The 16007-nt window shown below is 43.2% G+C and overlaps 2 protein-coding genes across 2 annotated transcripts; one reads left to right on the plus strand and one right to left on the minus strand.

The window, feature by feature from the left end:
- Window positions 1–6244, minus strand: sdhb (succinate dehydrogenase complex, subunit B, iron sulfur (Ip)). Its single transcript, XM_004086099.5, has 8 exons — window positions 6084–6244; window positions 3983–4116; window positions 2726–2811; window positions 2516–2652; window positions 2138–2254; window positions 1949–2050; window positions 1741–1863; window positions 1–401 (listed from the first exon to the last, which is right to left on the minus strand). The coding sequence occupies exons 1-8, from the start codon at window positions 6159–6161 to the stop codon at window positions 321–323; spliced, it is 858 nt and encodes a 285-aa protein (XP_004086147.3). The 5' UTR covers window positions 6162–6244; the 3' UTR covers window positions 1–320.
- A 4786-nt stretch (window positions 6245–11030) lies between these two features.
- mrpl20 (mitochondrial ribosomal protein L20) lies at window positions 11031–13068 on the plus strand. Its single transcript, XM_004086098.5, has 4 exons — window positions 11031–11424; window positions 11583–11693; window positions 12647–12724; window positions 12799–13068. Exons 1-4 carry the CDS (start codon window positions 11338–11340, stop codon window positions 12970–12972), a joined length of 450 nt encoding a protein of 149 aa, XP_004086146.1. The 5' UTR covers window positions 11031–11337; the 3' UTR covers window positions 12973–13068.
- Window positions 13069–16007: the final 2939 nt, after the last annotated feature.

A 16007-nucleotide genomic window follows, 5' to 3' on the forward strand; every position in this document is an offset into this window, starting at 1 on the left:
TGCATTTAAAGACTTTATTTCCAAATAAAACAAAATCAGTTGTATGCAGCATGTATATTGTGGGTCTGGGAACTGAAAGCAGAGAACATTTTGCACGCAAAGCAAACATGAACTTTTCCAAACCACCAAACAGCTGAGACCAGCACGTCTGTGTTCTGGTACATAATACGACAATCTCTCCCCATTCATCCTGGAGTTGTGCGTTTATGTCAATTTTGTTCCACACACATGCACACACAGCCCATCAGACCACAATTATTTACACTTGATATCAGTATATAATTTAAATCATGTCATTTCATGGAAGAACAACACGGGTTTCAGGCGGCGGCCTCCTTCCTCTCCTTATATGTGGCCATCATCTTCTTGATCTCAGCTATGGCTTTACCAGGATTCAGGCCCTGAAAGACACAACACACTGAATTCTGAGCTCCACATTCAACACATCAAACTCAATGTTAACACATTTTCAAAGTGTACACAATAAAAACAGGATAAGATTTGATTCCATGGACAGACGTGTTATAATCAGGATGAGACCATCGGTAAAACGCAGGAACCCACACAGATTCTGTTTGTCAAGAAAAAATTCATTGCAATATGCTGTTAGAAGGAACTTTGTGTGGTGGCGACTTGATATGTCTTTATTTTCAAAAAAGGAAAACAATGTAAACCTTATAGCATTTTTCTGATGATGGCGGACAGATAAAGACAATTAAAATTGCATTTCTGACTATTCCTTTTTTGAAAACGTGAATTAGAAGCGATGAAAAAAGGTGTTGGGAAAAGCTTGTAGTTGTTCCGTAGAAGCCACAATCTGCAGAAGCTCCCTGCTCCGCTCCATTCTGATGCAGACAAACGGATCCATGAACGTCTCCGTTTTCCTCGCCTGAGCTGGAATCTGGATCCAAACTGCTGAATGTTAGGTCGGGTTTGTGAGAGGCTGTAAGCTAGTGGGAGAGAGTGTAGGCAAAGGGATCACGTGAAATGAGGGCAGGCTTACCCCCATGCCAACGGTCCCGCCTACAACTCAGAGGAACATTTCTGTTGGAACTATTCCACAAAAAGTCTGGAGTGGGTCTTTCAAACCCCACTCCAATCATCCTTTGATCTGTTGTAAAAGCGTTCCTTAATTATAATTATACCACGGTCCGGGTGAATACTCGTCTCTGATTGGCTCCTGGTTGTGCATTAAAAAGTGATAACGCACAGTGATAAAAGCACGCCTAAAAAAGAAGTTCCGGTCACATCACCTAAACGTTTTGTATCACTGCGCCGGCTTCTTAAAAACAACCTTTAGCTTCATCATCTGGACAAAAACAAGCAGAAAGAGATGAACTTTCTCTCTAAACTGATGCTTTATTTAACCCATCGTGACCATCAACATAACATTCACTTTCCTTTGCTGCTGCAGTCGAGGTCAGAGCAGCGCACTGTCTACTGCACCACTCAAAATATGGTCTGTTTTTGTGAAAAAATAACAAGAATAAAGTCCTAAAAACTGTTTGAATATTTATTTCTTTTGTAAGTGACTGTGGTAGAAGTGGGAGAACGGCCTGAACCGTCAGGCTTGTGTGTTCATTTCTGATAATGCACACTTCGAAGGCCACTAACCCTTACTTATTCTGTTTTTAGCCTAAATTAACAAACCTGTCGTTTTCTAGGACAACAGGGACGTTCATTTAGGTGTTGCACTGAAAACGGCCCACACTGACTCCTCTAAAAGCACCGACAGGTTACCTTGGGGCAGGTCTGGGTGCAGTTCATGATGGTGTGGCAGCGGTAGAGCGAGAAGGGGTCCTGCAGTTTGGACAGCCGCTCATCTGTGAACTCGTCCCGGGAGTCGATCATCCAGCGGTACGCCTGCCAAGCGGGACAGGACAAACATATGAACGTGTTCTGCCGTTTGTGGTGCTGACTGAGCCGTGAGCGTCTGGCCTGGGCTCACCTGCATGAGCACAGCCGGGCCCAGGTATTTGTCTCCGTTCCACCAGTAGCTCGGACAGCTGGTGCTGCAGCAGGCGCAAAGGATGCACTCATAGAGCCCGTCCTATTCGGCAAAAAGGAAGGGATTCTAACCATCAACACAACTCAATCAAGTCTTGGCGTTTTGACTGAACATGGAGCAGAGAAATACCAGCTTCTGCCTGTCCTCCACAGACTGCAGGTACTGCTCCTTCCCTTCCCTGGACTCATCCTTCTTCTTCAGGTAAGGCTCAATGGATTTGTATTGGGCATAGAAGTTGCTCATATCCTGAAAAAAGCAGCAGCACGTTCAAATCATAAGGCATTTTATTAAATATGTTCTATACAATTATAAAAAGTGATATTTCAGGTCAAATCTGAAAATGCTTGCCCCCCATTATTGTTCAAAGCAGCAGAAAGACTATTTTAAATTCATTTAGACCCTTAAACATGAAATTATGATCACTTTAAACATATCTGAGCACAGTTTGTGCACAACACGTGAACCCAAACGTGCTGGCTTTGGATTTTAAAGGGTGTGTGGACTCACAGGTACCAGGTCTTTAACCACATACATGTGTGGCAGCGGGTAGATTTTGGTTGGTTTGCTCAGGTTGGGGTCAATCCTCTGGAGGCAGGCGAGCGTGTTTCCCCCGTTTATGTTCATCGCGCAGGAACCACAAATCCCTGAAAACAAAGAACATCTCAAAGGCCGCACGGTGATCCATCGCGCCACAGAAACCGTCACTGTGAGAATGACCTTCTCTGCAGGAGCGGCGGAAGGTCAGGGTGGGGTCCATCTCATTTTTGATCTTGATGAGTGCGTCCAGAACCATAGGTCCACATCTGCAGACAGAAACACAGACTTTTGCAGACGATTTCTGTTTTATTTTTTTTATTGTCGCGTCAAATCACCAGAAGAAGAAACAGAAAAAAGCGGCTTCAGACGACACCTTGTACATCTAACTGCTGCTCTCCGTTATGACAACGCCTCAGCGTCTGCCTGACCGATGACATCACATTAATTAAACACCACCAGAACAATTAAAGACCCACTCCAATCAAAACGGTCTTTTTGGTGTTTTTAACGTCTTCTGCTGGCATTTTCCTAGTGATGGAGGACATATATAAAGAAAATTCATCTGAAAATTTCCTGATTTTTCTTTATTCAAATTGTTGTGAATCAGGAGCAGACTAAGAATTGCAGTTGAACAAAGCTTGTAGTTTTTACGTAGATGCGCTGAGCGGGCCACGAGCTCCCTGCTCTGCTCCATTCTGATGCAAACGGATTCATGACCGTTTTTGTTTACCTGAGCTGGAATCTGGATTTTATCTGTACGGCTGGATAGCTCAGATGTTGCTCGCCACTTGTTGCACCTGTAATGTTAGCTTGGGGGTGTGAGGGGCTGTAAGCTAGTGGGAGAGATGGGTGCTGGAAAGTGGGGGCGGGGTTGCTCCACATCAAAAGTCTCACCCACAACTGAGAGATGTGTTTTGTTTTTTGCTGCTCTGCAGAAGCCACATCTTAAAAAATGAAAAGTGAACTTTTTTTTGTTTTAATTTTGGCTAAATTTTGGCATCATCCTCATTAGAAGACCTCTGGGAATGCTTTAATCAAAAGATGATCAGAGTGGGACAGTCTAACAGTTACTCAAAAGATGTGCAGATCCTGAACTAGTCTCTGTCCTGCAACCATGTTTGATGCTGGAGACGGACATTTACATGACCGTGAGCGGCCATAACCTCCAACTATCATCTAGTTTGACTACAAGGAGCAGATGAGGTGTTTTTTGCAGTGTCAGCATTCCAAAAACTCTTATGGTGAAGTGTGCATTCAAACCAACAAAACAAAAAAATGAATCTTACAAATGAATCCTTGATAATATAAGATTCAACTAAACAAGTTAAAAATGTGTTCCTCCAAAGATCTCTGGGTTTCTATAAAACCATAAATGATTTTTCTCCTTCAAAGCTTCACGTTGGACATTAGAACAAGACTAAGATTTAAAATACGTACGCGTTGAGGTCGATGTCATAGGTCTGCATGCGTGGTTTGTCCCCTGGGGTGTCTGGGTCCCACCTGTACACCTGGAACTTCTTTATTCGGGGTTGAGCGGCGGGGGCGGCGGCCGTCTGGGCACATCTCACCACCTGTACCCAGGAAAAACAAACAAACATTTGATGCCCCTGAAATTCAGCACGTTTATTAAAACAGGATATTTTTACTTTTATGAATACAATAAATGCTTCAGTTTAACACCCCCGGGTGTCACCGCACACACCGTTCGTGGAAGCTCACTTCGCCATTGAAGAACTTTGTTCCCGCGTTGGAAAATGTATTGTGTTAATGTACGGCGTGAGGTCAAAGGTCGTATGGTTTAACAGAGGGGAGTGGGAAAAGTGTTTTTATTGTAATATTGTGGGTTTTTGTTTGTTCTATATGTTTAAGCATTTTGTGTTGCACAAGGTATGAAAAGCGCTTTTTGTTAAATAAAAAAAGTTTGAACGTATGCGTGGCGGTGCTTACTGGGATAGCTTCTACTTTGATTTGAACAAGGTACAGTGGACCTATAGCGGCCATTTGTGAGCCAAACAGCTTTCTCGTGACTTTGGATCAATTTCACAGCTTGGTGAAAGGTACAAGATCAATTAGGTCCCATAAACTTTGAGGAAACTTGATAAAACGCGCGACGTTCGTCATTGCAGACCCGAGTCCCAAATCATATCAGTGAGGGGTCACGGGTTCGAGCCCTTAATACAAATGATAAACTGCACTCAGCAGACGTAAAGCATTAAATAACATAAAATGAACGATCTTTAACAGAAACATTTAAAATTGCAAAATAATGTCCTGTGACAAATTGATGGTGTTTAGCGCACAGATCGAAACAGACAAAAACTACGGTGGCCAAGAGGTGCAAAACACGTTTACATTTAAGATGCAACAGATCCCAGTAGAATTGAACAAATATGGAAGCACAACAGCTAATCACGAATTAAATGACAGAGTCCTGAAACAAAAAAGCAAATGAACAAATCCAGAAACACAACAACAAAAGCGGAGCCACGGTTTCTAAGGGAACGTCCTGAATCCTGGAAGTGACGTAATATAGAACTAATCGTGTATGATTTTTTACATTTTACACTTTCCACACAAAGAAAACAGTAATAAATAACTTAAAAACCATTCACGATTGGTTTTATATTACATTCCTTTTTGTGAGAAGCAGTGTATCCGCTTTCGTTGTGTTTCTGAATTTGGTCATTTGCATCGGGTAGCTTTTGTAATTCGGTATGTGGTCATTTGCTTTTTTTAATTCTTTTTTTTTTTCAGGACTGTAAATGGTTCTGTGATTTCCAGTTGTGTTTTAGTATTTGTTCATTTGTACAGGGATTTGTTGTTGGTGTATCTTAAATGTAAGATTACCAAGTTTTCCCCTTGTTTTCTATCCATAAAACAAAGGAGATCAGCAAGACGTAAACTATTAATAACTTTATTATTTTTAGGTCCATTGGGCTATTTTATTTATTTCTGTGTTCAGAATTAGAAGCTCTATCATTATTAGTGGTCATCAACTTTTGTCTCTGGACCTTAGAAAATGTTGGCTTGTGTGGTTCCTTCTTTCAGTTCATTCTTTTCAACATTGGACTTAGTTTATGCCTTCAATTATGAGAGGATTTCGTTTAAATACATCCGTTGAAATGATTCACAAAAACTAGGACTTAGAGGTGAATCTCTAACATTAGGTTTCAATCGTTTTGATTAGCTCGAGAAGAATCTTGAGATCTCAGTTGGAATTGTTTAAACCCCGAAAATGACCTGAACTGTAGAAAACAGCAGTAAAACATCTCGAGAGGAAGCTTTAAAGAGTGACTTTCAGACAAAAACATCTCCGTTACTGCACAAAGCTCTCTGACCGGTTTCTGAGGTTACGTTCACCGACAAATGACATGTTTTGTAACTGAAAGCGTAAGCTAACACGGACTCGGCTACATGCTAGCCACTAAACGCCGTGACGTAACCGGAGTAGCGGTCAGAATCTTTTCGTCTCAAACAAATTATTAAGATTCAGAAAGTACAAAGGAAATGTTGTGTCTGTCTATGAGGACATACTCACCCCCAGACCCGCAGGGGAGCGTAGAACTAAAACGCCGCAGCGTCTCAAGGACGTCAATCCCGCAACCGACATGATCATCTGCGCTTTAGCACTGACTGACCTCCGGAGTCTTGCTTTCCCAGCATCCACCGCGGCTGCGTGACGCGTCAGCGCAGAAAGGCATGGTTTGGTAACCAGCGTGTCCCTGCTTACTTAACTGCTCCTTTTTTTGTTTTTTCAAATGAAATATAATCATTACAAAACTCTCGCTGACACAACCACACAAAGATGCAATGCACAGCTCCTCACAAAAACAAAGATAAAAAAAAGAATGTACACATATGTAAGCAATATAAAAAACTTTCAGCATAAATTAAACAATAATCTGGACCCTAGATTTGTAATACTTAACTATTCTTTTCTGCCTACAATCTCTAAAACATGTATTCATCCTTCACAGATGATAGTGCATAAATCAATTAAGTCTTTCTTGGAGATGTTGACTTTACAAGGATAAGGTCTCACATATCTTAGTTATGGATAAAATCCTAACTTTTTTTTTTAAATGTCATTAAAATGTGTACATTTATAAATGTAAAATTTAGCCAGGAGTAGGTACAAGTTTATACATTCAAAAAATGTAAACGGCGGTAATTTTTTGTTGGTGAAAGCCAAAGAATACATGTTTCCATAACTAAGATATGAGAGACCTTATCCTTGTAAAGTTATTTAAAACTTTTATTTCTATTTACTGTAAATGTTAATAGTTGATGTGCCAGTAAATTGTTTGAAGTGTTTTCTTATGTCCACTTTTAAACTGAATTGATTTGGACATTTTCAGAAGTCCCTTACTATGCAGCCCCATATCATACTATTTGCCAACTTGGTGTTGTCATTTTTTTACAGTATAATTTTATGTATATGTTGCTCCCAGTCACATGATCTGCTTTACTCTCATGATTTCTCATTGACAAACACAACTTCTCTGCCCAGTAATTTAATCTTGAACAACAAGGATATCTCCATTAATGTAAATCTCAATTCCTTGATTATTGATTTCAAAAATGTTTTGTTTTGATTGACTCTTTATAAACAAAAAGTATTTTTTTCTTTTGTTGAATTCCTTTATAAATATAAAATCCCAATTACTCCAGGAGAATATTCTAAAGTCTTTGGTACAATATCTCATGGAATATGTACAGTACAGACCAAAGGTTTGGACTCACCTTCTCATTCAAAGAGTTTTCTTTATTTTCACGACTATGAAATTGTAGATTTACACTGAAGGCATCAAACTATGAATTAACACATTTGGAATTATATACATAACAAAGTGTAAAACAACTGAAAATATGTCATATTGTAGTTTCTTCATAGTAGCCACCTTTTGCTTTGATTACTGCTTTACACTCTTGGCATTCTGTGGATGAGCTTCCAGAGGTAGTCACCTGAAATGGTCTTCCAACAGTCTTGAAGGAGTTCCCAGAATGCTTAGCACTTGTTGGCCCTTTTGCCTTCACTCTGCAGTCCAGCTCACCCCAAACCATCTGGATTTGGTTCAGGTCCAGTGACTGTGGAGGCCAGGTCATCTGGTGCAGCCCCCCATCACTCTCCTTCTTGGTCATATAGCCCTTCCACAGTCTGGAGGTGTGTTTGGGGTCATTGTCCTGTTGAAAAAGAAATGATGGTCCAACTAAACGCAAACCGGATGGAATAGCATGCTGCTGCAAGATGCTGTGGTGGCCATGCTGGTTCAGTATGCCTTCAATTTGGAATAAATCCCCAACAGTGTCACCAGCAAAGCACCCCCACACCATCACACCTCCTCCTCCATGCTTCACGGTGGGAACCAGGCATGTAGAGTCCATCTGTTCACCTTTTCTGCGTCGCACAAAGACACGGTGGTTGGAACCAAACATCTCCAATTTGGACTCATCAGACCAAAGCCCAGATTTCCATGGTCTAATGTCCATTCCTTGTGTTCTTTAGCCCAAACAAGTCTCTTCTGCTTGTTGCCTTTCTTTAGCAGTGGTTTCCTAGCAGATATTCTACCATGAAGGCCTGATTCACACAGTCTCCTCTGAACAGTTGTTGTAGAGATGTGTCTGCTGCTAGAACTCTGTGTGCCATTGACCTGCTCTCTAATCTGAGCTGCTGTTAAGCTGCCATTTCTGAGGCTGCTGACTCGGATGAACTTATCCTCCCCAGCAGAGGTGACTCTTGGTCTTCCTTTCCTGGGGTGGTCCACATGTCAGCCAGTTTCTTTGTAGCGCTTGATGGTTTTTGTGACTGCACTTGGGGACACTTTCAAAGTTTTCTCAATTTTTCGGACTGACTGACCTTCATTTCTTAAAGTAATGATGGCCACTCGTTTTTCTGTACTTAGCAGCTTTTTTTTTGCCATTATACAAATTCTAACAGTCTATTCAGTAGGACTATCAGCTGTGTATCCACCTGACTTCTGCACAACACAACTGATGGTCCCAACCCCATTTATAAGGCCAGAAATCACACTTATTTAACCTGACAGGGCTCACCTGTGAAGTGAAAAACATTTCAGGTGACTACCTCTAGAAGCTCATCCAGAGAATGCCAAGAGTGTACAAAGCAGTAATCAAAGAAAAAGGTGGCTACTATGAAGAACCTAGAATAAGACATATTTTCAGTTGTTTTATACTTTTTTTGTCATGTCTATAATTCCACATGTGTTAATTCATAGTTTTGATGCCTTCAGTGTGAATCTACAATTTTCATATTCATGAAAATAAAGAAAACTCTTTAAATGAGAAGGTGTGTCCAAACTTTTGGTCTGTACTGTTTGTTATTTAGTCAAAAACTGGTCCCTCAATCTTTCACTTTAAATATTTCTCTGTCACTATCAACTATTGGTAAAAATCAGTTTTACATCCCATTCTAGGAAAAGTAATAAAACACCTTTTTAAAAACACCTTTTCAGAAAAATATTATAACGTCGCCACATTATTCATATTGGAAACAATATGTAGCTGATTTATCTTGGAAAAAGATCTGGCTTTTACCTTTTTACTGCTTTTTTTCCAATAAGATACAAGACATGTGTTACTAAATTTCACACAGATTTATATTGCAAAAACATATTTTTGAAACTTTAAACCCAGTATTGACATGTACATTTTTAACAGTTACTCTTTATTTAGATTAGATTAGATTAGATTAGATTTGTTTATTAATCCCACGAATGGGAAATTTCCTTGTCACAGTAGCATGGAGTTTGGCACAAGTATGTACAGACAGTAATGACAAGTTAGACAGACACACATTTGAAAGAATATATACAAAAGTAAGAGTGTTCTGATAAATAAACAGGGAAAGAGATGTGCAGTTATATAGAGGTCATCTGTATATACAGTTTTTGTACAGTGAATAAAAAACAAAAACTATGAAAACTATTTACTTAGGCTGGTGTTGAACAGCCTGATAGCAGCTGGGATGAAGGACCTGCGATAGCGTTCCTTCTTGCATCGTGGGTGCAGCAGTCTGCCACTGAAGGAGCTGCTGAGGTCTAAAACAGTCTGGTACAGTGGGTGAGAGGGGTTGTCCATGATTGATGTTAGCTTGGCTAACATCCTCCTCTCACCCACCTCCTCGATGGAGTCCAGGGAGCAGTCCAGGACAGAGCCGGCCCGTCTGACCAGCTTGTTCAGTCTCTTCCTGTCTCTCTCCGAGCTTCCGCTGCTCCAGCAGACCACTGCATAAAGGATGGCTGAAGCCACCACAGAGTCATAAAAAGTTCTTAGCAGTGTCCTGCACACCCCAAAGGACCTCAGTCGTCTGAGCAGGTGGAGACGACTTTGGCCCTTCTTGTACAGGGCATTTGTGTTGTGTGTCCAGTCCAGTTTATTGTTTAGGTGAACACCCAGGTATTTATAGTCCTCCAAGCCCTGGATGTTCACCGGTGCAGTCAGATGTGGTTTCCTGCTGAAGTCGATCACCACCTCCTTCGTCTTGCTGGCGTTGATGTGCAGGTGGTTCAGAGCACACCAGTCCACAAAGTTGGTGATGACCTCCAGGTACTCCAGATCGTTTCCCTGAGATATCCGCCCAACAATGGCTGTATCATCAGAGAACTTTTGGAGGTGGCAGCTGTCAGTGTTGTGTGTGAAGTCCGATGTATACAGGGTGGAGAGGAAAGGAGAGAGCACAGTACCCTGTGGTACCCCAGTGCTGCAGACTACCACATCAGACACACAGTCATGAAGCTTCACATACTGCGGCCTGTTGGAGAGGTAGTCGATGGTCCATGCAGCCAGGCTACTGTTGACTCCAGCTCCCTCTAGCTTCCCCCTGAGCAGTGATGGTTTGATGGTGTTGAAAGCACTGGAGAAGTCAAAGAACATGACTCTCACAGTGCTACCAGTGTCATCTAGATGGGAAAAGCATCTGTGCAGCAGGTAGATGACAGGGCTTATTTGGGGCTTTATCCCTTTTCTGGACCTTTTTGGCAAATTTTCTGTGACTTCTTTTGTTGCACATTTACACTTTCATTTCTTAGTTTGGGAAACATGTATTGTATGGCTTAGTTTCACCAACAAAGGAATGTGTTCTTTACATTTCTCTTTCTAAACTTGTTCCTACTCCTGCAGATTTTACATTTATAAATGTAACATTTCTAACAAAATCCTAAATGTTTTTTTATTTGTGGTTAATGTCAGACTATATATAGAACGAGATATTAAAAAAAGCTTTAAAATGTCTTGAAATTTGTAAAGTTATTTAGAATGTTAAACTTGGTAAATGGTAAAGTTTTATCAATTTACCCATTCTCTGCATTTATTTATTCATTTTCACCTCCTGGCACTTTCTTTAACTTTATTATATCTTTTTTTATTTTCCATCCTTGTTCATATGTTCGTATTAATGCACTACTGATACTTCTGCTGTATCTGGTGGCGTTTACAATAAAGTTTTTCTTTTTTTAATTCACGACCCGGATGTTAATTCTTTGTTTTCCGTGTTAACGGTTTAATAGGTTGACTTGACTTCACCTTTAAATAGTTTGCAGCGTTTTGTCAATATTTTTTCTTCTTTAAATCCAGATTTTGAGGAGTTGTGTTATTTTTTTTCCCGTCACTCACGCAAACTATTTTTAACGCGGGGTTGAAAACGAACGTACCCCTTGGTCCCGTTTGCTAAATTGCTGCGGCGCGTGAACCGCGGTGTGCGCACGTGAGGCTTCTTTGAGGTCGTTTGAATGCCGACAGAGGCAGCAGTGGGGTGAACGAGCAAATACACAATCATGGTGTTTTTAACACTGCCCCTTTGGATCCGTAACCGTGGACCGGACCGGTTCTGGAAGGTCCAAGATCTTCTCAAACATGCTCGGGTAAGGGGGTGACTATTTCCTGGAGCTTCCTCCGTTGGTCTGTTCAAATGGTGTAGGCTATGATATACATTTAACTCGTCCTGCTAGTGCACTCTTCGTGTGGACCTAAACGACGGCGTTGGTTTGAGATTGTGTATTAACGTCCCGCCGTCCAACAGCACTTCAGGGGCCGGAAGAACCGCTGCTACAGTCTGGCCGTGCGGGCTGTCAGGAGGGCGTTCGTTTACGCCACCAAATCCCGAAAACTGAAGAAACGCAACATGAGGACGGTACGAACCCACTACACCTGTACTAATGTCCATTCAGCTTTTTTCTGTTAAAGTTTCTTGAAGTTTTCCAAAGTTTTTGTGAAGTTTTTAGACCATCTTAACTTTCATTATGAATATCATCATCCATCCATCCATCCATCTTCCTCCGCTTATCCGGACCGGGTCGTGGGGGCAGCAGTCTAAGCAAAGATCCCCAGACTTCCCTCGTTCCTGCTACTTCCTCCAGTTCCTCTGGGGGGACACCGAGGCGTTCCCAGACCAGCAGAGAGTCCTGGGTCTTCCCCGGAGCCTCTGCCCAATGGGACATGCCCGGAACACCTCCCCAGGGAAGCGTCCAGGAGGCATCCGGACCAGATGCCTGTGAACCGCCACCTTAAGGTGGTGGGGGAGTTTGAGAGCTCGAGTGATCCCAGGAGCTAAGCTGTCTGGGGCTTTTGCCCTTGGTAGGGTCTGCCATGGTAGACGGGTCCTGGGGGACGAGTCAGACAAAGATCGGTTCAGATGAGAAGAAAAATCAAGGACTCAGTTATGGTTGGTGTTACCGGGGCCCCACTCTGGAGCCAGGCCTGGGGTTGGGCCTGGTGACCAGAGCCCTCCCTACGGGCCCCGGTCGCGCTCAGCCTGAAGAAACAACGTGGGACCAATCCCCCATGGGCCCACCGCCCATAGTAGACCTCAAAAGGGGCCGGTGCAATGCGGCTTGGGTGGCAGTCAAAGGCGGGTGCCTCGGTGGCCCGAACCCCGGTCATGGAACTTGGCTTTTGGTAAAACAGCTCCTTGTTACCCTTAGGTTTTCCCCCTGAAAACTCCTTATGGAGCTTTATTGTGCACTTACTTCAGCTTAATCTTGTTGGTGATATATTTTGCATCAATACTAGCAGAAAGCCAAATTGTTGTTTTGACAAAACAAGAAGCAGGAAATGTTGGTTTGAATGCGTTTCTCGTTTCTGCAGTTGTGGATCACGCGCATCGCAGCAGCGACCCGGGAGCACGGCATGACCTATCCTGCCCTCATGCACAACCTCACAAAGGTGGCGTTTTCGTTTTCTCAGCACGCCACTGTGGCATTTCCGCCGGCAGCTCACTCTGCTTTCCCCCCATTTAGAGCAGCGTTCAGCTCAACCGACGAGTGATCAGCGATCTGGCCATCACAGAACCCAGGACCTTCCAGTCCCTGGCAAAAGTAGCAAAAGCTCGGCAACAAGAAGGCTTCCGTGCAGCGCTCGGCGACGGCAAAGAACCTGCTGGCGTCCTGTCCCGCATCGTTATGTTGCAGTAAAAGACTATTTATTGTCATGGAGTGACAGAGCAGCTCTGATGTTATATCACTTTTTTTTTGCATTTGTTATTACATAAAGATACTTCAAACTAAAAATATACTTGTGAGTTTTATTTATTTGTTCATTGAGACCAGTATGTAGAATAGAAAGGGGCCCCAAAATAATTAATTTTGGACAGGAAACTTCTTGTTGCTTTGGTTGATCCTAGACCAGAGTAGACGGTCATCTATGAGCCTCAAAAACATCTGCAAAGTCAGGAAAACTTGGAGTTGTGATTTAAAGTCCCACTCTGATGAAAATTGTGTTTAACATGTTCTTTTGCTATTTTTCTGATTGAGAATGTTTACAAAGAAAGTTAAAATTGTATTTCTAGATTAAGAGGTTTTTCTATGTCTAAAGACGGCAGAATCCTCATTAAAAGACGAGGGAACGCTTTGAAAATAGATGATCGGAGTGGGAATTAAAGCAATTTTAAATCTTTCAAAACATCTCACCTGAAAGACACGACACTATAGCTGCATGGTGTTTGCTTGTTATTAGACATTTAAGCTAAGGTTTCATTTTGTGTCAATAAAACTATTGTTTCACTATTTGCATGTTGAAATCTGCCATTAAAATGTTAAATTCTTTAAAGGTTTTGATACTTTTGCTCTTTGTTTGAATCAATCTCTTTGAGTTATGAGTTAAGTTGACTTTAGAGTTTTCATATTTTTAACTAATCATGTTTGTTTCTGTTTTATGATTGGTAACAGAAAATATGAAACATGGGTTTCATTTCAAGATTTGCTTCCTACTTAATACGTAATATTAATGTAATTAATATTACGTATTAATTAAAACCAATAAATGACATCATTTCATGATCACCGTCACACTAATTCTGTAAAAGCAAAGGACTGGCTTCATTAGGAAAAAAGTCTGAACAAAAGCTTTGGAAGGAAGAGAATTGTTGATGAGTGACACAGATTTTTATTAGTCAAAACATTTTTGATAGGGTTTTACTTTATTAATTAAGTAATTTCAGAAGAATTAAGATTCTTTCTGAGAGTGTTTTTCAGAATTTTTTAATGGAAATTTTTTTAATTTTTTAATGGAATGACACCCATCTGGAACAACCCGGACATCCTTATTAACAAAAAAATGATTCACTTCCCAGCTTGGCAAGCAGGGGGCATAAAACAACTAGAGCACGTAATTATTGATAGAAGATTCATAACCCCCCAGGAACTTCAAGACAAACATGGAATAAATAACTTCTTGGAATATCAGCAACTTAAATCAAGTATTACTAAAAAGTATAAAATTAAAGACGACGATTTAAAGCTACCAGATGTAGTTACCACTCTGATTAATTTTTCAATGAATAGAACTCTCTCCAAAATATACAAACTTTTATGTAATTTAGATAACAATATTGCCCTTCCAACAAAAAAATGGGATGCAGATTTGAGCATCAACACAGATGAAAGCTTCTGGTCAGAACTTTGTCTAAACACCTTTAAACTGACAAAAAGTCCAAATCTGCAGCTAATCCATCTCAAAACTCTTCACAGAATTTACTACACTGGACAGAGGATGTTCAAGATGGGTCTCAGTAACTCAGACATTTGCGAGCACTGTGATAATAATCTACCCGACAGCTACATGCACGCACTGTGGTTCTGCACTCCTGTCCAGGCTCTCTGGCAGCAGGTATGTGCCGATTTATCAGTCTGGCTTAAGGTTTCAATCACTGCCTCACCGTCATTTTGTGTGCTTGGTGACATGAGTGCCATCGATAGAGAAGAAGGATTAGCTTCTATCATTTTCATAACTCTTTGTATTGCCAAAAAAACTATTTTAATAAATTGGAAAAACAAGAAAAATATAAACATAAGTCAACACAGAAATCTGCTGTTTGATCATATCAGCTTGGAAAAAATGTCAGCCCAAAGCTCAAGTAACTTTGAAAGAATTCAATCTCTCTGGTCTCCTGTGGTTGACTCCATGACTTAGGGGGTGGGGGGCTTGGTCGTCGCTGCTCCTTGCCCTTCTGCCGTGGTTTGGGGTGGGGGTCGGGGCTTCCGGTGCCTGGCGGGGGCGGTGGGGGGCTCCGTTGGTCGGGGGTCGGGTCCGGTGCCTGGGTGGGGCGGGCTGGGGCGCTGCGTGGTCCTCTGGGCTTGGGTGTGGGGGTGCGTGGTGGGGGGGTGGGGTGGTGGTCTGGCTTGGCTTGGGGGGGTGGTCCCTTTGCCTGTGCTGGGGGGGGTTGGCGGGGGGCCCTGCTCGGGTGGGGGGGGCCCAGCGGCGCCGGATGGGCTGCCCATCTGCGCCTGGGGCTGGGATCGGCCCTTCCCTGGCTCTGGGGCGGGACGGGACAACCCTCTCGGGGCCCCCGGTCGCTCTGGGTGTCACCCGCTTCGGCTGCGGGGTCTGGGGTGGGGTGGGGTGGGGGGCTTGTCGGCCCTGTCCTGTGGGGGGGCGTTCTGGGGGGGAGGGGGGGGCCATTATTAGTACGGGTCGGGGGGGCTAGCGGGTCGGGGTCTCCGCTGAGGCAATCAGTGGTTGCCTCGGCCGGTTGGCCTCCTCGGTCCCGTCGAGGCCTGACCAGAGCTCTTCTAGGGCCGGCGTCTGGGGGTGGGGGCCTGGGCTTGCTCCGGGGGGGGGCGACGCTTTCTGGCTCCTCTCTCTCTGTGTGGGGTGGGTGGTGCCGGGCCTGGGGTGTCGGCGCCTCCGGGGGTGGGCCCCTGGGCTGGGTGGCCCTGGCCCCTTTGCTGGGGGTGGGCTGGGGGACGGCTGTTTGACCACCGGGGGACAGTCTACCAGCTGTCCCCAACTTACCCCCTTCCTTATATAACCTCATATTAGGGTGAGGGGGTGGGGGGTCTAGCCTGCGATGCGCCTTGGGGGGGGGCTACTTGGGAGTGGCCCCCCTCCTATGGTTGCCGTATGGAGTGGGCCCCCCCTCTTTCGGTTTTATTTGCACCTTAGACATGTAGGGTCCTTGGTAGGGGGGGTGCTTGGACATCACTGCAAGCAAGCAGCAGATGTCCTCCTG

Source organism: Oryzias latipes, chromosome 5 (assembly GCF_053564925.1).
Source record: "Oryzias latipes strain Hd-rR chromosome 5, Olatipes_Hd-rR_3.1".
NCBI lineage: Eukaryota > Metazoa > Chordata > Actinopteri > Beloniformes > Adrianichthyidae > Oryzias > Oryzias latipes.